The 21,934-nt window shown below is 44.2% G+C and overlaps 2 protein-coding genes across 2 annotated transcripts; both read left to right on the top strand.

Moving 5' to 3' along the window:
• Nucleotides 1-211: 211 nt before the first annotated feature.
• asip2b (agouti signaling protein, nonagouti homolog (mouse) 2b) lies at nucleotides 212-21,100 on the top strand. Its single transcript, XM_087831418.1, has 5 exons — nucleotides 212-398; nucleotides 10,614-10,763; nucleotides 10,886-11,008; nucleotides 15,308-15,381; nucleotides 20,312-21,100. The coding sequence occupies exons 3-5, from the start codon at nucleotides 10,900-10,902 to the stop codon at nucleotides 20,477-20,479; spliced, it is 351 nt and encodes a 116-aa protein (XP_087687544.1). The 5' UTR covers nucleotides 212-398; nucleotides 10,614-10,763; nucleotides 10,886-10,899; the 3' UTR covers nucleotides 20,480-21,100.
• On the top strand, nucleotides 4,601-9,770 carry LOC148097760 (uncharacterized). Its single transcript, XM_087831332.1, has 7 exons — nucleotides 4,601-5,065; nucleotides 5,402-5,659; nucleotides 5,804-6,004; nucleotides 6,494-6,550; nucleotides 6,767-7,458; nucleotides 7,636-7,756; nucleotides 9,705-9,770. The coding sequence occupies exons 1-7, from the start codon at nucleotides 4,601-4,603 to the stop codon at nucleotides 9,768-9,770; spliced, it is 1,860 nt and encodes a 619-aa protein (XP_087687458.1).
• Nucleotides 21,101-21,934: the final 834 nt, after the last annotated feature.

Genomic DNA, 21,934 nt, shown 5'->3' with positions numbered 1-21,934 from the left:
TAGGTGGAGTGATACTGTGAAGCTATCAAACTCACCCCCATAAAGTAAATTAGTCAGACTAATGAAAACCCATAAAGTGACATTTTACCTCATGCATTTGTCCGATACACATGCAGACCTTGCTGCAACTGTTCTTTCATTTGCGGCACCGTGATTCAGCGACGCTTTCGGCTCTCATTGATGTAATATTGTTGCCATAGTGATTCTGGTTTCCCATTTTTGCCCTTTTTGCTCGTCGCCTTGACGCAGCTTCAGGAGCTTTTCCCCAGCTTTCATCCAGCCCTGCCTCCTAAGCGCTGGCTCAAAAACAACTAAGACGAGGAGTTTCTAGAAGGGAGGAAAGCTGGACTGCAGACCTTTTTGGAGAACCTAGTGTTACACAAAGACGTCCTCAGAAGGTGTGTGTATGCATGTGTTGTGACTTTTTTTCAGTACTACTCTAGTGGGTGACCTGAATCGTGTTTAATTTTGACCTGTACATAAAACCCTTTGGTTCCCCAGTGAAGCTGCAAGACGCTTTCTGTGTTTGGTTGAAGCACAGAGTCCGTTTGACAGCCTGGAGGAAAGCAGGGTGAGGACACGTTGCTCTCAAAGATATTGTCTCAGGGGCTGAATGTAAGGAAAGTTGTGCATCTCAAACACCCTCTGGCCTTTTGTGAGAGTCTCGAGGAAACTCACCTTCATCTTCAGAGCGAACTCGCGGACAAGCAGAAAGAAGCCGACAGGCTGAAGAAGACTTTGGAGGAGAGAGAGAACCGTCTCAACCTGCTGCTAAAAGAAGCCAAGTAATTATGTTTCTGTTGCACAGCTGGAAACACAGTAAAGCAGGAGCTGCATGCTGTGCTGAAACTGTTCATTTCCCCCGTCTCACACAGATCCCTGTCACTTTCTGCTGAGAGCTCTGAAGCTTCAACAACAACCCCCCCACAGACAGTGACACAGAGGACATGCAGTGACTGACATGGACAAAGAAACAAACTGTAAATAACATATCGAACCAACAAATGTAATCTCAGTCACCTAACACTGTTTTTTTTTAATGTCGGTGTCAATGATCAATAATGTTTTCTGTATTTTCTTCTCTAGGTGACAGTAACATGTGAAAGTGGTCATCAGACATCCTGCTGGTTCCTCTTAAACCCAAATGCACGAGAAAGTCTATGATGTGACCACCGCAGTGCCGAAACAATCATCAGATGCAGTTTAATCTAACCCCTGCCATGCATATGTTTATTTGATTTTTTTCAGGGTGTCACTAAGAGTACTACCTCAAAATACCAAGCACATAGAAGTCCCATAATGTGTATTTACTGCATATTATGCTGCCTAATGAGGGAAAAATTCCAATAGATTCTAATACTATTTATTTTTTATTTCTAAGTAATGTATTCAATTCATATCGATGACAATGTTTCACTAATCTTGAATTTTAGTGAACACAAGCTCTTTTTGAAGCATAGGAAATATGGAAAAACAAAACGACCACAAGGGGGCACTGTAACACAATAACAGTTTGAGAAAGCAAAGATCTGAGTGAGAGGGACACTGGGAACTTGATGTTCTGTTCTTATCTCGCACGGGGACATCTCTGTAAGATTTAAGTGCAGAGAAGCACAAAAGCAGGGGAGAGATGTTTTCCTCTTGAGTAGTGAATAACAGCTCGCAATCAATGAAGGAAGCCTGTGTGAATGTGTGTGTGTGTGTGAGAGAGAGCTCCACATCCATCCAAGTAAAGCCTCATTCATGCGCCCCCGTTATCACACTGAATGGCCATGTTGTTTCCTTTCACTCGTTCTGTTTGAGTCGCTGAATAAACCAGATATGTGTGGCTTATCCGAGGTCATGAAGGCTACTTTTATGCTGCCGCTGTGAGCAGGTTGGTGCTTAATTATTAGATTTGTACAATGAAAACATTCGACTGGATGTGAGTGGGCTGTATAAGAAACAAGGAGCAAATTAATAATAATAATAATAATAGTAAAACATTCACTGTGAAAAACAGGTTGTCCATAGTGAGATATATAAACACACTTACAGCTTGCTTGGCTGCAGAAAAACATTCATACTCTTTACAGGATCCAGTGAGTCTGGCCACAGCTTACCCAGCAGCTGTGAAATATTGTTTTGAGGTGGGCAGAAAGAATTATGTATTTCACAGTGTTACTGCATGAAGAGATGCAGGCGGCACAATGGTTTGTTTAATTATGAAGGACAAATCAGGTGGCAAAAAACAAAGAATTAATGATTTAATTTTATAGTTTTCATCATTTCTCTGATTGTTTATTATCGGTCCATTTGCTTAAGGTTATCAGGGCCGTGGGAGGGAGGCGGTGGAGTGTGAGGGTGGTGGTTAAATGGTCACTGTTTAGTGCAGGCATTTGTGGCCTCCCAAGACTTTCTCTGGCACTGACACTAAGTTTGAGGTTTTACGAATGTTGTCCCTGTGGGATGGATTACTATAAAATTTCCAACCATCCATCCATCAGTCAATCAATTTCTTAACCACTTGTCCAATTGAAGGCTGGAGGGGAGCTGGAACATATCCCAGCTGTCATGGGGCGAGATACCTGGACAGGTCACCCGTCTGTCACGGGGCTAACTCAGAGACACAGACAATTATTCCCGCTCACATTCAGAAGGAGAACATTCAAACTGCACAGGAAGATCCCAGCCGGCTGGTGGATTCGTATCCAGGACCTTCTTTTTCCTTCACCACCATCAGCAGGTTAAGTGTTATATACTTAACATTGCAGTGGTTAACATGTGTGACTTGCACATGAAAGATCACAAGTTGGAAACAGGGAGAAAACATGAACCCAGCATCAGGGAGCCACAAGTTAGTGCACTCCCCAGTGCTCCTTCCAAGCACTGAGGTCTGTGTCAGGAAGGCTTCCAGTGCTAAACCCACTATGTGGATTGATTTCCTGTGGCGACCCCTTGGAAAATAAAAGATTGACTGAAAGTACCGTTATACTAATGAGAAAATGTCTAAACTAAGGTTTTGAACCTGATTATTTTTTCCTCTTAATATTTAGTTCATTGAGTTGAGTTTTTAAGATATTATCATTATATTATTATAAAGCATATATACAAGAAAACAGCTCATCCAGACTTAAATAAAAGTTAAATTAAATTAAACTTTGACCGCTCTTTTTAAAGATGCCTATTACAAGCAGCCAAATCAAATCTTGGCATTGACTGTCTCACTACACTTGTAAGAAATGGCCACTTGCAGTGAGAGTTATATACAACTCCATTTCTAAAAAGGTTGGGATGTTGTATGAAATGTCAATTAAAACCAAATACAACAGTTTTCAGATAGAAAATAGAACAAAATAGAACAATAGAACCAGAAACCATGTTAAATGTTTAAACTGAGATGTTTCACTATTTCATGAAAAAAAAAAATGCTTATTTTGACCGTGATGTCAGCAACACGTCCAAAAAGGTTGGGAAAAAGCTGGAAAAGTAAGTGCTGCTAAAAAGAATGGCGTTGAGGAATATTATGTAACTGAGCAAGTTAACTGACAGCAGGTAAGTAACATGATTGGGTATAAAAAGAGCATCTTAGAGAGGCAGAGCTTCTCAGAAGTAAAAATGTGCAGACGTTTACCACGATGATGTTCCTCTTGGTACATTTATAAAGACAGCAATAATCTCATCTACAGAACATAATATTGTCAAAATGTTCAGATAAGCTGGAGAAATCTCTGTGTGCAAGGGACAAGGGTGAAATATTGGATGCCCGTGATGTTTGGGCTCAGAGAGCACTTCAGTAATAACAGATGACTCTGACGTGGAAATCACAGCAGGAACACTTCCAGAAATCTCTGTGAACACAGCCCACAGGGGCATGCATAAATACAGGTTAAAGCTCTAAAATGCAAAGAAGCCAAATGTGACAACTATCCAGTAACATCGCTATCAAAGCTCCTTTAAATGGGTTGAAGCAACCTGGAAAACTGAAAATCTGAAATTTGTCTTCAGCCTTTATCTGTTAGGATGCCTGGGTCGTTGACCCAGGGCTTTTGAGTTGATTATATTGTTTATCATTTCTAGTCTTTGGTTTCTTTGATAGAGTTCTGTCTTATGGTTTATGTCTCTGTGTAATCCTTGGTTGCTGTCTCCCCTGTCTGCTGTATCCCCGTGTCCAGTCTGTGTCTGCCCTGGTCCCACGTCTCTGTTCCTCTGTTGTAGTGCCTGCATGTGAGTCTGTGTCTTTTGTTCAGTCTGTGTTTTGTGTTTCCTGTTTTACTTTGAAGGTTTCTGTCTTTTCTCAGTGTGTTCAGTTTACACTTCCTTGTCTCGTCAGTTCTGATTTGCCCCAGCTGTGTTTCCCTCCTGTTGTCCATTCCCTGATTGCTTCCTCTATGTATTTAAGCCCTGTGTTTCAGTTTGTCTTTGTCGCGATCTACCGTTTAGTTAGCTGTGTGTTTTTTTCATTCCTTCGGTGTAAGTTTATTTTGTTTTTCCCTGTTATGTTATTTGAGTTTAAGATTAAAGCAGTTTTTGAGTTTAAGTTTTGTCTCCGGAGTCTGCACTTTGGGTCCTTCTCCCGCCTGCACGCAGCCATCCCATAACAGAAGATCGCGACCATAACATGGACCCCGCAGACTCTTTTTCCTCGGAGTTCGACGGCGAGATGATGCGGATGGTGAGTCTGCTCGACCGCATTGCCCAGTCGCAAGATTTACGGACTATGGCAGTTGGGCTAAGTGCAGTGGATGCCATCATTCGTTATAACCCTCAGCTCTCTCAGTTTGCTAAGGACACTCAGTTGGATGGCACCATTACTGCCTGGAGAGAGCAAGTCAAGGCTGGTGAGCTTGCTCTCTCACTTACTACATCTTCCCAACCGCTGCCCCAGGACAACACACACTCTCCACCTGTCTCAACACTGCCACGGACTTCCTCTCCCTCTCCACACCAGCCGGTTCCTCGTTCGCCTGCCTTTTTCCTGGCGGCTATGTGGTCAGAGGATGAGGAGGAGGTCCCCTTTTCTCCACCAGTTCCTGTTTCCTCATCCCGAAGGAAACGGCGTTCAGGCCGCCGCCACTCCAGGACAGTTGAGCAAACTCCTCTCGGGGGAGACGGTGACTGTTTATTGTATGCTCCATTCGAGCATTCTGACTCTGGACATTCTGACTTCATACCCACTTCATCTGTTCTGCAACCTGTTCCCGCTGGAGGGTCCGAGGGACCGCTTCAGCCGCCTGTTCCCGCTGGAGGGTCCGAGGGGCCCGTCCAGCCGCCTGTTCCCGCTGGAGGGTCCGAGGGGCCCGTCCGGCCTTCATCTGTTGGTCCCGCTGGGGGTTCTGGGGAATCGCTCCAGCCGTCTTCAGTCTCCACTGGAGGGGCTGAGTGGCCCGTTCAGCTTTTTGTCTCCGCTGGAGGGTCCGAGGGACCAGTCCAGCCGCCTGTCTCCGCTGGAGGGTCCGAGGGACCGCTTCAGCCGCCTGCCTCTGCTGGAGGGTCCGAGGGACCGCTTCAGCCGCCTGTTCCCGCTGGAGGGTCCGAGGGACCGCTTCAGCCGCCTGTTCCCGCTGGAGGGTCCGAGGGGCCCGTCCAGCCGCCTGCCTCCGCTGGAGGGTCCGAGGGACCGCTCCAGCCACCTGTTCCCGCTGGAGGGTCCGAGGGACCGCTTCAGCCGCCTGCCTCCGCTGGAGGGTTCGAGGGGCCCGTCCAGCTGCCTGCCTCCGCTGGAGGGTCCGAGGGACCGCTTCCGCTGCCTGTTCCCGCTGGAGGGTCCGAGGGGCCCGTCCAGCCTCCTGCCTTCGCTGGAGGGTCCGAGGGGCCCGTCCAGTCTCCTGCCTTCGCTGGAGGGTCCGAGGGGCCCGTCCAGCCTCCTGTTCCCGCTGGAGGGTCCGAGGGGCCCGTCCAGCCTCCTGCCTTCGCTGGAGGGTCCGAGGGGCCCGTCCAGCCTCCTGTTCCCGCTGGAGGGTCCGAGGGGCCAGTCCAGCCTCCTGCCTCCGCTGGAGGGTCCGAGGGACCGCTTCCGCTGCCTGTTCCCGCTGGAGGGTCCGAGGGGCCCGTCCAGCCTCCTGCCTTCGCTGGAGGGTCCGAGGGGCCCGTCCAGCCTCCTGTTCCCGCTGGAGGGTCCGAGGGACCGCTTCAGCCGCCTGCCTCCGCTGGAGGGTCCGAGGGGCCCGTCCAGCTGCCTGCCTCCGCTGGAGGGTCCGAGGGACCGCTTCCGCTGCCTGTTCCCGCTGGAGGGTCCGAGGGGCCCGTCCCGCCTCCTGCCTTCGTTGGAGGGTCCGAGGGGCCCGTCCAGCCTCCTGTTCCCGCTGGAGGGTCCGAGGGGCCAGTCCAGCCTCCTGCCTCCGCTGGAGGGTCCGAGGGACCGCTTCAGCCGCCTGTTCCCGCTGGAGGGTCCGAGGGGCCCGTCCAGCCTCCTGCCTCCGCTGGAGGGTCCGGGGGACCGCTTCAGCCGCCTGTTACCGCTGGAGGGTCCGAGGGGCCCGTCCTGCCTCCTGCCCCCGCTGGAGGGTCCGAGGGGCCCGTCCAGCCTCCTGCCTCCGCTGGAGGGTCCGGGGAACCGCTTCAGCCGCCTGTTCCCGCTGGGGGGTCCGAGGGGCCCGTCCAGCCTCCTGTTCCCGCTGGAGGGTCCGAGGGGCCCGTCCAGCGATCTGCGTTGCCTGCAGCGCCACCACCTGCGGCTCCCACGCCGTTCCCTGCAGCGCCGCCCTCGCCTGGTCCAGCCTCCGAGTCTTCGCCCTCGCCTGGTCCAGCCTCCGAGTCTTCGCCCTCGCCTGGTCCAGCCTCCGAGTCTTCGCCCTCGCCTGGTCCAGCCTCCGAGTCTTCGCCCTCGCCTGGTCCAGCCTCCGAGTCTTCGCCCTCGCCTGGTCCAGCCTCCGAGTCTTCGCCCTCGCCTGGTCCAGCCTCCGAGTCTTCGCCCTCGCCTGGTCCAGCTTCAGCTTCAGCCTCTGCGTCGTCTGGTCCGGCCCCCGTGTCTTTGCCTGGTCCTGCCTCGCTCCGTCTATCTTCGCCTGTGCCTGAGGTCCCCGTGCCGTCTGGTCCTGTCCGGCCTGCTCGTCCTGCACGTCCTGTCCGGCCTGCTCGTCCTGCTCGTCTTGTCCGGCCTGCTCGTCTTGTCCGGCCTGCTCGTCTTGTCCGGCCTGCTCGTCTTGTCCGGCCTGCTCGTCTTGCACGTCCTGTCCGGCCTGCTCGTCCTGTCCGGCCTGCTCGTCCTGTCCGGCCTGCTCGTCCTGCACGTCCTGTCCGGCCTGCTCGTCCTGCACGTCCTGTCCGGCCGGTTCGGCCACTTTCCGGGCCGATGACTGAACATCGTTGCCGTCGCGGACGGCCCCCTGACCTGCGTCGCCGCCGGCGCCTCCCGCCCGGCCGGCCTCCTGACCTGCTCGGTCGCCGCCGGCGCCTCCCGCCCGGCCGGCCTCCTGACCTGCTCGGTCGCCGCCGGCGCCTCCCGCCCGGCCGGCCTCCTGACCTGCTCGGTCGCCGCCGGCGCCTCCCGCCCGGCCGGCCTCCTGATCTGCTCGGTCGCCGCCGGCGCCTCCCGCCCGGCCGGCCTCCTGATCTGCTCGGTCGCCGCCGGCGCCTCCCGCCCGGCCAGCCTCCTGACCTGCTCCGCCGGCGCCTCCTGCCCGGCCGGCCTCCTGACCTGCTCCGCCGGTGCCTCCCGCCCGGCCGGCCCCCTGAACTACCCGGGTTTGGACTGTTGTGCCGTCAGCCTCCGGGCCGGCCTCCTGAACTTTTTCGAGACTGTTGCCTGGGCCTCTGCGCCTTTCATGGGCTTTTTGTCTGTTTTCTTTTGGACTGTTGCTGGGCCACGGTGCTGTTGTTTTGGGTTTTTGCTCCCTGTGTTTTTTTTTTTTGTTTTTTTTTGTCTCTGGCTCCATGTGTTTGTTTCGTTTCGGTCCCTCCGTCCTGTTCCCCCGCCGCCCACCCTGGTTGGGTTGTTTTTTGTTTTGGTGTGTCGGGTTGGGCTGTCTGGGAGCCAGCCCTTTAGGGGGGGATACTGTTAGGATGCCTGGGTCGTTGACCCAGGGCTTTTGAGTTGATTATATTGTTTATCATTTCTAGTCTTTGGTTTCTTTGATAGAGTTCTGTCTTATGGTTTATGTCTCTGTGTAATCCTTGGTTGCTGTCTCCCCTGTCTGCTGTATCCCCGTGTCCAGTCTGTGTCTGCCCTGGTCCCACGTCTCTGTTCCTCTGTTGTAGTGCCTGCATGTGAGTCTGTGTCTTTTGTTCAGTCTGTGTTTTGTGTTTCCTGTTTTACTTTGAAGGTTTCTGTCTTTTCTCAGTGTGTTCAGTTTACACTTCCTTGTCTCGTCAGTTCTGATTTGCCCCAGCTGTGTTTCCCTCCTGTTGTCCATTCCCTGATTGCTTCCTCTATGTATTTAAGCCCTGTGTTTCAGTTTGTCTTTGTCGCGATCTACCGTTTAGTTAGCTGTGTGTTTTTTTTCATTCCTTCGGTGTAAGTTTATTTTGTTTTTCCCTGTTATGTTATTTGAGTTTAAGATTAAAGCAGTTTTTGAGTTTAAGTTTTGTCTCCGGAGTCTGCACTTTGGGTCCTTCTCCCGCCTGCACGCAGCCATCCCATAACATTATCTCTGATGGTATTGAGGTGCATTAGTGCCTATGAAAATCATAGTGTGCACACCTGGAAAGGCACCACCGGTGCTGAGAAGTTTATGCAGGTTTTAGAGCAGCATGTGCTCCAATCCAGAAGGGAAGATCTTGCATATTTCAGTAAGGCAACGCTAAACTGCATCTGTTACAACAGCACGACTTCACAATAGAAGGTGCTGAACTGGCTGCCTGCGATCCAGATATTTCACCAACTGACAACATTTGGAGCACCATGAAATGAAAAATACAATAAAGAAGTCCCAGGACTGCTGCGCAGCTATCACACAACTATCAGACAGCATTCCTCTGCCAGAAGTCCAGCAGATGGTCTCCTGAGTTCCCAGATGTTTAAGGACATCTGGGAACTTCCTCAGCTTACCCATTTGACATGTTTTCTGGGTCTTATTGTAAATAAAATACAGGTTTATGGCATTTAGATATTATTGCATTCTGTTTTTATTTACAGTTTAAAAAGCATCCCAACATTTTTGGATGTAGTAATTAATATCATATTAGATAGTAATTCTTATCCAATTCAGGATTGCAGGGAATTCAAATTTACCTGACAGAGAACTGCAGCTTATTTTTGTTTATCTCAGAAATGCGTGACTCGAAGTCTGCATTCAAAGCCAGAGCGCAGAGAAACTTATCTGCCACGTGTGCATCAGTGTATGAGGAGACGATGGAACACCGTGTTAGAGATTCATTTATCATGTCAAACTTCAGGTTATTGCTCGCTACATCTGTTTGTAGAATCAAAAACTTGGCACACGCTCCACAAGAAAAACAAGACAAGTGAAACATATGAGAAATGCAAAAAAAGCAGTAATTTCACTTTCCCCCTGTGATTACTCCCATTTGTAAATGACTGACTCTATACAGTTGAACCACTTTCATCACAAATGACTCAAAAATGTTCTGGTATCACATATCATATCATATATCATATTAAAAACAGGCCTCGATCGATCTTAATCTTAATCTTAAAGCTATTTGTCAATGTGATGGGACAGAAAGGCTCTTTATATTGTATACATGAGACACAGACCAGCTGTACTGGGGAGGTTTTCAATCTTTCTGACTTCTGATATATGGGTATATTTTTTTTCTTTCAGCAGTTCAGATATGAGTTGGATTCTAAGGTTTTATGTGAGAATCCCAATGAGGTGGGCCGCTGCTGACCCGTGTTTATGTTCCCACACTCTTTTTATTATTTGAGTAAATCCTAATGTGCCTCTAAGTTACTATACATGGCATATTTTGCCAAAAGATCCCAAGACAATGAGTTTTTGTATTTTGGAAGCCCACCATGCTCCTGGTTTGCTGTGTTATCTTCAGGTAATTTGATTAAGCAAAACTATTTAGAAATATGTTCCCAGAAAGCACGACTTAATCTCAAAGATGTTTCAAAAATTGTTTTTGACACACGTTGTCTCTGGGCCAAGGGATTAGGTACAAAAGCAGGGCCTCTATGAAGTTCTTCTCAGTTTTTATTCCACTCGTACAAACATGAAAAAATAATAAAATTAAAAAATAAATAAAATAAAAATCCTCCACTTACCACAAACTAACAGTAACACATAAAAACCACAGGATCTGGGGCCCACAGAGCACGTTTGAAATCCAGCATCAATGTGGTTTTTTTTTTAAAAAAAGCTGTTGTTCTTGCCGTGCAGATGCTAATGTTTAGTGAATATTTTTGCAATGCCAACAGCAAAGCAGGGGCTCCGTTGGAAGAAAAAAAAAAAATCTAGACCATTCTTTAATATAATTTCCAGGTTTCTCTAATGGAATATCACCACTTTTAACAAAGAGCACATGAGGAAACCATACTGAGGTGGCACGGCATACAGTAAAATACATATTCCACTGTTTCCAGTGAAAACCACAGATGCAGGGAGCACTCTCTGTGATGGGGAGCCAAAATATGTATACATATATATATATTTATGTTCACATAGTCCAGCAATTCCCTTTGAGGTTCCACAAGACCAATAAATCCGACCCTGTCTTTTTCAATTTAGTAATTCCTCAGTGTAGACTGACTGGTCTTCAACCAGCTTCTGCTGTGCCTCGAGCCCATCACGTCGCGAGTGCGTGTTTCAGTCCTCGTTCGCAGTCCACCTCCTCTTTCACAGCCAGAGAGAAACCTGAGGGAACCAACCAGCCAAGGCGTACGTCACTCACAGATTTCTCCTCCTTTAGCCCCTTAAAGTCCGCTATTTATCTTCTAAACGTTAGACTGATTGTTTTTGTTGTTGTTGTTGTTGTTTTTTTGCACCATTGTCATCAACAGATCTCATCATCATCATGAGGAAGATCACCGGCAAACACTTGTTGTGCTTCTTCCTGCTTGCCTTGCCGCTGTCCTGGGCAGAGGACACCAAGAAGGATGTGCGGAAAAGGGAGAATGTGACAGGTAAGGATCGATGAGCGCAGACCTGATTTGATGTCGTTTTTATTTATTTATGATTATTATTATTAAAAAGTGTCGTGAGGCTGGAGCCTCACCGAAAATACCGCTGCTTACAGTGCTGGATAGATAATGTAGCTGACACAGAGTGATGTGGGTCTGTGGGTCTGTGGGTCTGAGGACTGAGCACTTATTATAAACCGATGCGTTATTCTAAGCAGACTAATAAAATCATTAAGAAAAACAACAATAATTAAATAAATAATTACATAACTAAATCCATCTGAGAGGAGTGATCTTCTTTACGACCCGAAAATAGTAAAACTTAACGAACTCCCAGTCCAGGCAGCCCACACGCTAAAGCTTTGATAACAGCAGGATTTAATTTAGCATTGTTAATGCATAGCGTTGGTTTACAATCGTTATGGGGGGGTGGGAGGTATATGTCACATATTTGTCACATTTTGTAAATGTATCATTGTGTTTTCAAATTTAAAAAAGCATTGCAACCAAATTAAAATAAAGATGGAATGATCTGAGATGAATTCTGAGCTTTGGCCATTAAATGACAAACAATATCCACCAGGTTTGTCTAAGTCTGGCATCTGTCTGTAGAGACAAGCTCACCTGTAATATAGTCAAAAAATAGTTTTTTATGCACATTTTCAATATAACTTGAGAATATAAACAATAATTGTATTTTGCTCTTCAAGAAGCTGCCGTTGCTTTCTTCATTGTAATGCAACAACAAAGTGATCTCAAGTGTTTGTGAATTATTATTGGAGAAGCATCCCTGCAGTGGTCCACGTAGTGTTCCTTGCAAAGTATATTATGTTTATTAGGTGAGCTGATCATGTGAAAAAACATTATCCAGTCATGTTGGTGGAGAACTGTTGAAGTTTCACGGGGCGGATTAATAAAACGAACTAAATAAAACCATAACAGTTGTGACACAGTGAGGTCAGAGCCTCAGACACCTCTACACTGTTAGAAAAAACATCTTAAAAGACAGTAATATCAGCTGGGGCGCCAAAATAATACCGTAAAATAACAGAAAATAACTTACTCATAAAAATATAGTTATTTCCAGTAATGAAAATACAATTTGTTGCCCTAATTTTACATGGGATTTTGCCTTTTTCAAGTGCTTTTAAACATTAAATTAGGAACGATTTAATGTGATTAAACAATGAAATTACCTATAAACAAGGTCAATGAATGCGGCAATATGAATAATAATACTTAAATGTACAAAAATATACAGTTAACAGTTGGTTTAAATAACAATGGATTGCATTCATATAGCGCTTTACAATTCCCCTCTAGCCATCATCAGTAGGTGGCAGGTGAAGTGTCTTGCCCAAGGACCGAGAGTGTCCGAGCTGGGGCTCGAACCGGCGACCCTCTGATTACAAGGCGAAGTGCCAACTCTTGAGCCACGATCGCCCTAAATAACAGCAATGATAATAATTATTTGTTGTAAAAAAAGTTTATAAGTATCATTTTATATATTTTTCCATAGCATTACATTTGAATTTAACAGTTCAATCTTTCAAAAAACGAACAAATATTTGTGAAATCATGATACATTTGGGAATCTAAATATGCATATGTACAGACAAATACATTTAAAAAACAAGAAAATTATGTTTTATTACATTACAGTGATTTTACGTTAATTTACATTTGAAATGTGAAATCACAGTCTATTGGTGTAAATTTAATGATATTCTAGAAGGACAGTACAAAACTGTAAAATACACAGTAAAATACTTTTATATTAGGATTTTTTTTTTTTTACAGTGTACAATGCCTTTAAGAGCCAGTTTGCTCTGGTGATGTGAAAGGAGTAGAACACCCTTCACATTTTTTCTTAGAACAAAACAATTCTGATGATTTTCAGGGGAAAACCAGATACAAAACACCAGAGACACATTTAAATCATAGCTATTTATTTCTTTTTAAAGACAGTATTTCTTCCCTCTGATGTTCCAGCATGATAAGAGTTTGCAGCTGGAACACTGGAAAATGGGCTGAATATTTACACATATAAAAATGATGATTAATGGTTCCAATAATCATTTGCAACAGTAGATGGTTTAACGCTAACCCTTTTCCTTGAGAAACAGCTCTGGAGTGGCTGTGTATGCTGGTAGCATGTAACGAGTTCAACCACAGTGTTTGTGTGCATTATGCATTGTGGTCTCATAGTCTAGGGGTTAACGCATTTCCCTATTTTGATTCTGCAGAATCAAAATTGGGAAATGCGTTAACATGCATAAGTTAAAATGCATATGCAGCCTTTTCAGCTTGTGTACTCCCTGTGTTGGTCTCAAGCCCAGATGAATGACTATGTGAGGAAGGTCTGGTGTGAAGTGAAAAATTTGTATTTCCATTTGGAGCAGCTGAAAGTTTCCTGTTTGCATGTACTGTTAATAGAAAAATGCATATTTAGGGCCCTTAACCTCAAAATGATTGTGGTACAGTTGAAAGTTTTTACAGCTGGATTTAGAATTCTTGCTTTTAAACAGCAATATGACAGATGCTACACCAACACAGCATCATCTTTTGACATACAGTCTAATCCACAGTTACAAATGTGATCACTCAGTGTGTGGATATCTTATAATCAAGTGGGGGGAAACACTTGGCTTTAGCAGCCAATTGCTCTATTAACATTTAAAAGAGGCTGGAAAAGTGAGCTAAATATGATTGAGCTACACGGAAAACCAACCATCTGATTTTCATGAGAAAGCAGGAGTGAGGGAAACATTTCAAATGTGAGCACAGAGAGGACATGGGAGATGAGAGTTCATCATATTTTCCTGCAGAAGATTGATGGGGGAAAAGACAATTTCAGATAGCATAGTAAAATAAAGATAAGATCAGGGTGCTCACAAGAACCTCGGGAACAGCAGGAGACACAAGAAAGGGCGTTTTCCACAAATGTGGCCGATATAGTCTAAACATCTGGTCAAAAAAAGGAAATCGCACAAAGGTGTTGCGCTGCACCTTTTCTTACCATCCAGCACAACACGTTGGGGCATTTTTTTTTGTTTGACCAAATGTTTAGACTATATCTATGTTGTGCTGGATGGTAAGAAAAGGTGCCGCAGCTATCAGTCACGGGGCAGAAGGAAAGAAGTCATAGCCAAAAGAGAAGCTTTTTGATTTGTTGAACTTGTGCAGCATCCAGTATGGGAGGGTGAGTGTGTTGCTGGTGCCAGTATGTGAGATGAGTGGTTTGAAAACGTTGTTTCGATTATGATCAAAAGAATGTCCAGGCTGGCGGAGAGGAGATGTAGAGTCAAATAATTCTGATTTCCAGTGGAACGTTGGCTACCTTCTCTGCCATTTCTGTCTGTGAAAAACAACCCCAAAACAAAACACCTCAGTGTCTTGGAGTCTTGGATGCGTATCACATATCAACACGCTTTGAAGCAAACATCTCTTTATGTCCATTTGTAGGCTTGGCATGGCAAAATAATTTGGGGGAAGAAAAGAAACCTGCTGTGCTGTTTTGACTGGAATTCTTACAAGTATAAAGCAAAATAAATGATTTAGCTCTAAATGTGTAAAAATGTTCTTTTGCTTCACGGCCAAGAAGAAAAAATCAGTCACGATTGACAGAAACTCCCCTGCTGAGAAAAAGGAGTTGTAGATGTTCAGCGGATCAGTCATAAATCTTTCCTCCTACTAGACTATAGGATGATCCAGAAAGAAAAGATGATGGAGATCTCAAAGACAACAAATGAGCAGACTTTGAGAAAACCTTTTTAGTATTTACTTAATGATGCATATAAAAAAACATTAGCAAAAATAACCTTTCTTTTCTTGCATCCATGCGAGCACAGACTATAATACAATTGAATAAAACGTATTATTGTTTTTAAAGCCCCCCACAAATAACGATGCCCACATTTTCTAGTCAGTAAAGCTGGGTTTGCTTTGGCTTGATTTGAGGAAAAATATGCATATCGCATAAATTTCCTGCTCTGGACCCCAATTACTGTAAAACAACCCCTTGCTCCAAGTTCTCTGACTTTGCCAGCTGTCAGCTTTAACCCCTCCCCGTACTGTGTGGCTTCAACTCTGCTCTCGCTGTTGGTTAATCATGGCTGGTGCCCAGACACTCACTCCAAGAGGAGATCCTGGTTTCCTTATTTTATAATCTCTAATTTATAGAGTCTTAAAACATTTACTACTGTACATATTTACAATTTTTAATCATGTATTGTGCACAAGGGGCTGCATTGTTGAAACACTGAATTGATCTTTTGACTCTGCTTTTATTTCCATTCCCAGTTTGGAGCCAAGCGAAGAATAGACGGCTGTTTGCAAGGCAAAAGATTTCTCCACCACGCCAAAGTGTCGCTCCCGTAAGTTTTTACTGTCGACTCTATTTGTCATAAACTCACCGATTTAGTAGTAACGCTGTGTAAAATTGCTCCTTTTAAAAGTATTCAGAGGTAGTTGCTGACATGTTTCAGTGACATGCCCTTAGTCTTTGTAAAGATGTTCCTGAAAATGCCTTTTTCAGTTTGTTAGGCAATTTTTTTATTGTTAGGTGAATTTATAATCCTGTTTATTGGATTTGAACATTTCCTGCTTGCTTTCCATTGGCAGGAAAACGCCAGACAACAGTGAACAAATGTGACACACAGCAAAATGTGGTGACAGCAACACAACCCAGTTTTCCACAAGGATCAAATTTGCCATCAATGAAAACGTAGCACATCACAATAATTTAACAGTGATGATAGAAATTCAGTGTGACCTTAATCCTGCCCTCTGAGCTAAATTCTCAGTGTCGTGAACTCACTTGTTATAGTTTTTTATATTGCTAAGACATATTTCTTGAAACCATTTTGTTAAAACAATACAAACAAATCAATCTTCAAGCTATCTGTTAAAAACTCCATGCAGAAAACCTCCAGTTAAACCGAACAATTATCTATGCAAAGTTTGAAATGTGCTCAGATCGGTGTTTTCACATCAGCCTAACAAGGAAGGAGCTCTTTAACTTTTAGCTGTTTTAGCTCTTGAGACTGTGTTTTAACATGAAAGTTAGCTCACAGGTGAGATAGAGACTGACACCAACAATTGATGGCAACAAGAAAGGCAGAGGAGGAAGTGTCTGTGTAAGAGGATGATGAGAGAAAGATCAGGAAACTCAGATGAAATTTATCAGCTGATTAAATACGTTTGTGTTCGTGGAGTTTCAAACCAGATGAAAAAGAAACGGAGAACCAAATGACTTGCATGTGTCACATTTACGTTCATTAACACAAAAGTTTTGATTCATTCATAATAAATTCCTGTGTTGAGCTTATCCCAGATGTCAACTTGAAGTTTAAGTCCTGCTTTCATCGTCTCTTTTGAAATTTTTCTAGATTAATTAGACGACCACAAAAAGAGCGGTTCAGTGGAAGAAGTGGACATTATTTTTTGGAGCTACCCGTCAGGAATACCACGTTGTTGATGTAGCGTAACGAGGGCTCAGAAGTCTTATTTCTACTTGGTTTAAATGAACTGGAAAAAATGTGTGGTTTTTATGGACTTATAAAACTGGGGGGTTTTTCGGGTGAGGTAAGAGGCTGGAGAAAAGGGTGGACAGTTCAACAGCTTTGCTCTGGCAATTGTGGAAAGTTTATGAACCTGCGTTAGTTTTTTTTTACAACTGCTTTTTGTCTTATAAGACTTGGATTGAGTCACATGATTTTCACCGTTTTTTGTGCCACATAATTATAAATCAGGTGTGTAAAGGACCCGATATTAAGAAAACTGTTGAAAGAGGACACTTATGTATGAATTACAGCATGAGAAATTATTTGTAGCGGATGGCACAGTGGTCATCTGCAGTGACTGGCTGAGGGTGAAGGGATGGAGACAGGGCAAATGACCCACTGTGGATAAGAGCCAGAGATTAATAATAACAAATCATTAAATGCAGACTGGTGTAAGCCAGCCAAACACATAGTGAGTGAAACAAGGTGAATCAAGAAGAAGCACATAGTGCATCATGGGAACCTCCAGCAGTCTAGACCTTTTGTAGCATAACTAAGTGAGGATTTAGGGTGACCTGATCCAGCCATAACTATAAGCTTTATCAAAAAGGAAAGCGCTTACTCTAATCTTCAAAGTAGAGACAGTGTCTGTCTCCACAAACTGGAAGCTGGTTCATAGAAGAGGAGTCTTGGAGATGAAGGCTCACCCTCCCTTGCTTTTAAATATCCTAGGAACCATCAGTAAAGCAACAGTAAACATACTGTCACAGTTAGCAGGGCAAACCGTGTGGGAATTATTAAAGGACCCAAGATGCAGGCACTACTGATGTGAGTGGGCTTTTATTGAGGAGGATGACATACAACAAAAGGCGAGGGTGGCGAGAACAGAACTGACAAAGCCTAAACTGGGAAAACTAAACAAAAAACCTGAAACCTACTATGAAATCCTAAACTGGGAAAACTGAGAATAACACAAACATGAAACCTACAGACACAAACGGAACCGCAGGGAGACGTAGACAGATGCCAGGAAACCATATAGACAAACCAGCAACAGGCAGGAGAACACACAGGGCTTAAATACTCACAGGAGTAATCATGGGATGGGACACAGGAGGGGAACACACCTGGGAGAAATCAGAGCTGACGAGACACAGACGTCAGGCTGAGAACACTCACATGAGACACAGACCTTCAGAAAAAAACAGGAAACTCACAGACACAGAGAACCGGACAAGACACTGAACTTAACAGACAGATTCACGAGCAGACACTGTGACACCATGGACAGACAGAGGGAACACAGAGAAGTGGGAGCAGGCAGGCACAGAACAGAAACCTAACAAATGGCAAACCTTAACAAAAGACATAATCAGAATAAACAAGAACATAGAATATTATAAGGAAACACAAAACACTGAGTCGTCAGACTCAGGACCATGAGCTAGACCCAGCAGTCTTAGCTAATTATAGGTCAATCTCCAACCTTCCTTTCATATCAAAAATCCTTGAAAGAGTAGTTGTCAAACAGATAACAGATCATCTGCAGAGGAATGGCTTCTTTGAAGAGTTTCAGTCAGGTTTCAGAGCTCATCACAGCACAGAAACAGCTTTAGTGAAGGTTACAAATGATCTTCTTATGGCCTCTGACAGTGGACTCATCTCTGTGCTTGTCCTTCTTGACCTTAGTGCAGCATTTGATACTGTTGACCATAATATCCTATTAGAGCGATTAGAACATGCTGTAGGTATTACAGGTATTGCACTGCAGTGGTTTGTATCATATCTATCTAATAGACTCCAATTTGTACATGTAAGTGGAGAGTCCTCTTCACACACTGAGGTTAATTATGGAGTTCCACAGGGTTCAGTGCTAGGACCAATTCTGTTTACACTATACATGCTTCCCCTAGGCAGCATCATTAGAAGACATAGCATACATTTTCACTGCTATGTAGATGACATCTATGAAGCCAGATAACACACACCATTTACTTAAACTGCAGGAATGTCTTAAAGACATAAAGACCTGGATGGCCGCTAACTTTCTGCTTCTTAATTCAGAAAAAACTGAGGTTATTGTACTCGGCCCTGAAAATCTTAGAAATATGGTATCTAACCAGATTCTTACTCTGGATGGCATTACCTTGGCCTCCAGGAAGGTTGTGAGGAACCTTGGAGTCATTTTTGACCAGGATATGTCCTTCAACGCACATATTAAACAAATATGTAAGACTGCTTTCTTCTATTTGCGCAACATCTCTAAAGTTAGAAATATCCTGTCTCAGAGTGACGCTGAAAAACGAGTTCATGCATTTATTACTCCAGGCTGGACTACTGCAATTCATTATTATCAGGATGTCCAAAAAACTCACTGAAAAGCCTTCAGTTAATCCAAAATGCTGCAGCAAGAGTACTGACAGGGACTAGAAAGAGAGAGCATATTTCTCCTGTTTTGGCTTCCCTTCATTGGCTTCCTGTTAAATCCAGAATTGAATTCTCCTCACATACAAGGTCTTAAATAATCAGGCCCCATCTTATCTTAATGACCTTGTAGTACCATATCACCCTATTAGAGCACTTCGCTTCCGCTCTGCAGGCCTACTTGTTGTTCCTAGAGTATTTAAAAGTAGAATGGGAGGGAGAGCCTTCAGTTTTCAGGCCCCTCTTCTGTGGAACCAGCTTCCAGTTTGGATTCGGGAGACAGACACTATCTCTACTTTTAAGATTAGGCTTAAAACTTTATTTTTTGCTAAAGCATATAGTTAGGGCTGGACCAGGTGACCCTGAATCCTCCCTTAGTTATGCTGCAATAGATGTAGGCTGCCGGGGGATTCCCATGATGCATCGAGTTTTTCCTTTCCAGTCACCTTTCTCACTCACTATGTATTAACAGACCTCTCTGCATTGAATCATATCTGTTATTAATCTCTGTCTCTCTTCCAAAGCATGTCTTTTATCCTGTCTTCCTTCTCTCACCCCAACCGGTCGCAGCAGATGGCCGCCCCTCCCTGAGCCTGGTTCTGCCGGAAGTTTCTTCCTGTTAAAAGGGAGTTTTTCCTTCCCACTGTCGCCAAAGTGCTTGCTCATAGGGGGTCATATGATTGTTGGGTTTTTCTCTGTATCTATGAAGCGCCTTGAGGCGACTTTTGTTGTGATTTGGCGCTATATAAATAAAATTGAATTGAATTGAATTGACACATACAGTACCTCGTCTTTAGGATAAGATGAGGTCTGATTATTTAAGACCTTGTATGTGAGAAGATCACAGAAGAAAAGCAACTATGCAAGAAATACGCTCGATCTTTCTTGTCCATGGGTGTCAAACTTAAGGGCCTAAATTCAGGAAAGAATAAATGTGTAATTAAATGTTATCATATTGTTAGAAAGGTGAATTTCCATCTTAAGTGGTCTGGCCCACTTTAGATCAAGTGCACTGTATGTGTTGTCCTATGATGTAGCATGAATTTGACTCCCTCTTATAGTCCCTGTCAGAACTCTCGCAACAAAACGTGATTCAGTGAGTGAGATTTTTCATAAAAGAGTAAACAGGACTTGTGCCTAAATTTAAAAACCAACAACAAAACAAACTGTTGAAGCTTTTGCCAAAAGGCTGAAAAAAAAAAAAGTTTAGTGATAACAGTGAAGTTAATGGCTGTAAAACCAGAACAACACTAAAACGCTTTGTAGAGCTGCCATGAGTCGAGGGTCAAATAGTTCACACGTATTTAAATGACTTTTCCACTTCTTCCACTGACTCGTGCTTTTTCCACATATTCTGTCTCTGTTGGAATTGCTTTAGAAGCACAAGTCGAACCTCGTAACTCCGGCGCGTCGCTGCGGACGCTTGATGGAAAGCTGCTCCCCTCACCTGCTGTGCTGCGACCCCTGCGCCTCCTGCCGCTGTCGACTCTTCAACACCATCTGTCACTGCTGGAGGATGAACCCCCTCTGCTTAAAGAGGACCTAGATGGAGCACGCACATGCATGCACATGCACGCAAACACATCACAACGCCTGAACATATATTGTGGTTGACAAAAGAGCACGGAAAGACTCACATCTGCTCTGTGGGTTTGTCTGCACAAATGCAGTTAAGAGATTAAACTTCAAAATAAAATCGAAGCATTTCGAAAAATGCTTCTGATATTATGTGAGGCATTTGTTTACATTTGTTTGTATTTATTCAAGAGTTCTTCTGTCTTCAGCGGCAAAAAGTATGAAAAAAAAATACTCACAGAAATCTTTGCACAGTGTTAAAATTATCTTAAAACAGCATATGTATGCATAAAAAGAGATGGGTGACGTGCTTTTTCATGTATGTAGACAATCTGATATTAACTGTGTGTTGCATTATGGGTATTTCCCACATTTTTGCTGCTTTTGAATATCTTGCTGCTGGGGATACCTGCAAGTAAATTTACTTTGGAACATAAATGTGTTGTTGCTTTTAGACTTAATGAGGACCAAATGGCATTTACTTATGTATCCCACGCCTTGAAAATCAGATATATATGTTTGGACTTGCCTGCCTCTTGTGGATTAAGGAGTTTATATTTTTGCTATTGAATAAACACACTGTCAGCCTAAATTCTCCTTGCATTTGTCCATGTGGAACCTATTAAGATGCTAAAAAAACATTTTTAATGATTTTCTACTTAAATGTTGATTTTAGAGTAAATGCGGTACACAGGATTAAAAACAAGAGAGCAAAGAATACATTACTGCAGGCCGACTACTCTCTCGTAGTTAAACAGTGACTTAACCAGCATTTTGAGGTTTTCCAGGACAATAATGTGAATAGCAGAAAGATAATAAATATTAGACCTTCTTTTGGAGGCTCAGCTCCGTATCCCGAGGAGATGCACAGAGACACATGCTTCTGTGTAAATTCCAAAGGAAAGTGGTTATAAATCCTATCCAGGAAATGTGTGGTCCACATAATATATTATCTTGTCTGGGACACTGTCTGCTTCTGCTTTGAAAAATGGCAAATGGGCAAACTGAACGCCATTTGTCAGTAGTAGTTATGTTAGGAATGATTATCCCTTTCATGGAGATCCTTATATGTCCATTATGTCCATGAGCATGAAGGAGTTTAAGACAGGAAAGAGCCAGTGTTACAGAAAAAGGCCTAACAGTTAGCCCTAACCCTAACAACAGAAGATAGAAGAAGATCTTTTATAGCTCCAAAAGTTCCCACTGCTGGCTGACTTCTGGCATGATAAATGGTAAAATGGTAAATGGCCTGTATTTGTATAGCGCTTTATTTAGTCCCTAAGGACCCCAAAGCGCTTTACACTACATTCAGTCATCCACCCATTCACACACACATTCTCACTCTGGATGACATACGATAAGACGTATGTCATCCAGATATGGGCCAGGTCTGGCGTAGATGGCCCTGTTTATGTGATGGCACGCC

The sequence above is a fragment of the Neolamprologus brichardi genome, chromosome 18 (assembly GCF_056152115.1).
Source record: "Neolamprologus brichardi isolate AB-2024 chromosome 18, ASM5615211v1, whole genome shotgun sequence".
Taxonomy (NCBI): Eukaryota; Metazoa; Chordata; class Actinopteri; order Cichliformes; family Cichlidae; genus Neolamprologus; species Neolamprologus brichardi.
Note: the sequence above shows the minus strand (reverse complement) of the source record. Positions and strands in the feature narration are given on the sequence as shown.

Bases quoted from the DNA above. Each gene is read 5' to 3' on its own strand.
- LOC148097760 (XM_087831332.1), top strand. From the start codon at position 4,601: ATGGACCCCGCAGACTCTTTTTCCTCGGAGTTCGACGGCGAGATGATG. The intron at 5,660-5,803 runs GCTGGAGGGTTC...GGGCCCGTCCAG, and splicing joins CGCTTCAGCCGCCTGCCTCC to TCTCCTGCCTTCGCTGGAGG. The intron at 7,757-9,704 runs GTCTGTTTTCTT...TTTTTCTTTCAG, and splicing joins GCGCCTTTCATGGGCTTTTT to CAGTTCAGATATGAGTTGGA.
- asip2b (XM_087831418.1), top strand. From the start codon at position 10,900: ATGAGGAAGATCACCGGCAAACACTTGTTGTGCTTCTTCCTGCTTGCC. The intron at 11,009-15,307 runs GTAAGGATCGAT...TTCCATTCCCAG, and splicing joins GAAAAGGGAGAATGTGACAG to TTTGGAGCCAAGCGAAGAAT. The intron at 15,382-20,311 runs GTAAGTTTTTAC...GAATTGCTTTAG, and splicing joins CACGCCAAAGTGTCGCTCCC to AAGCACAAGTCGAACCTCGT.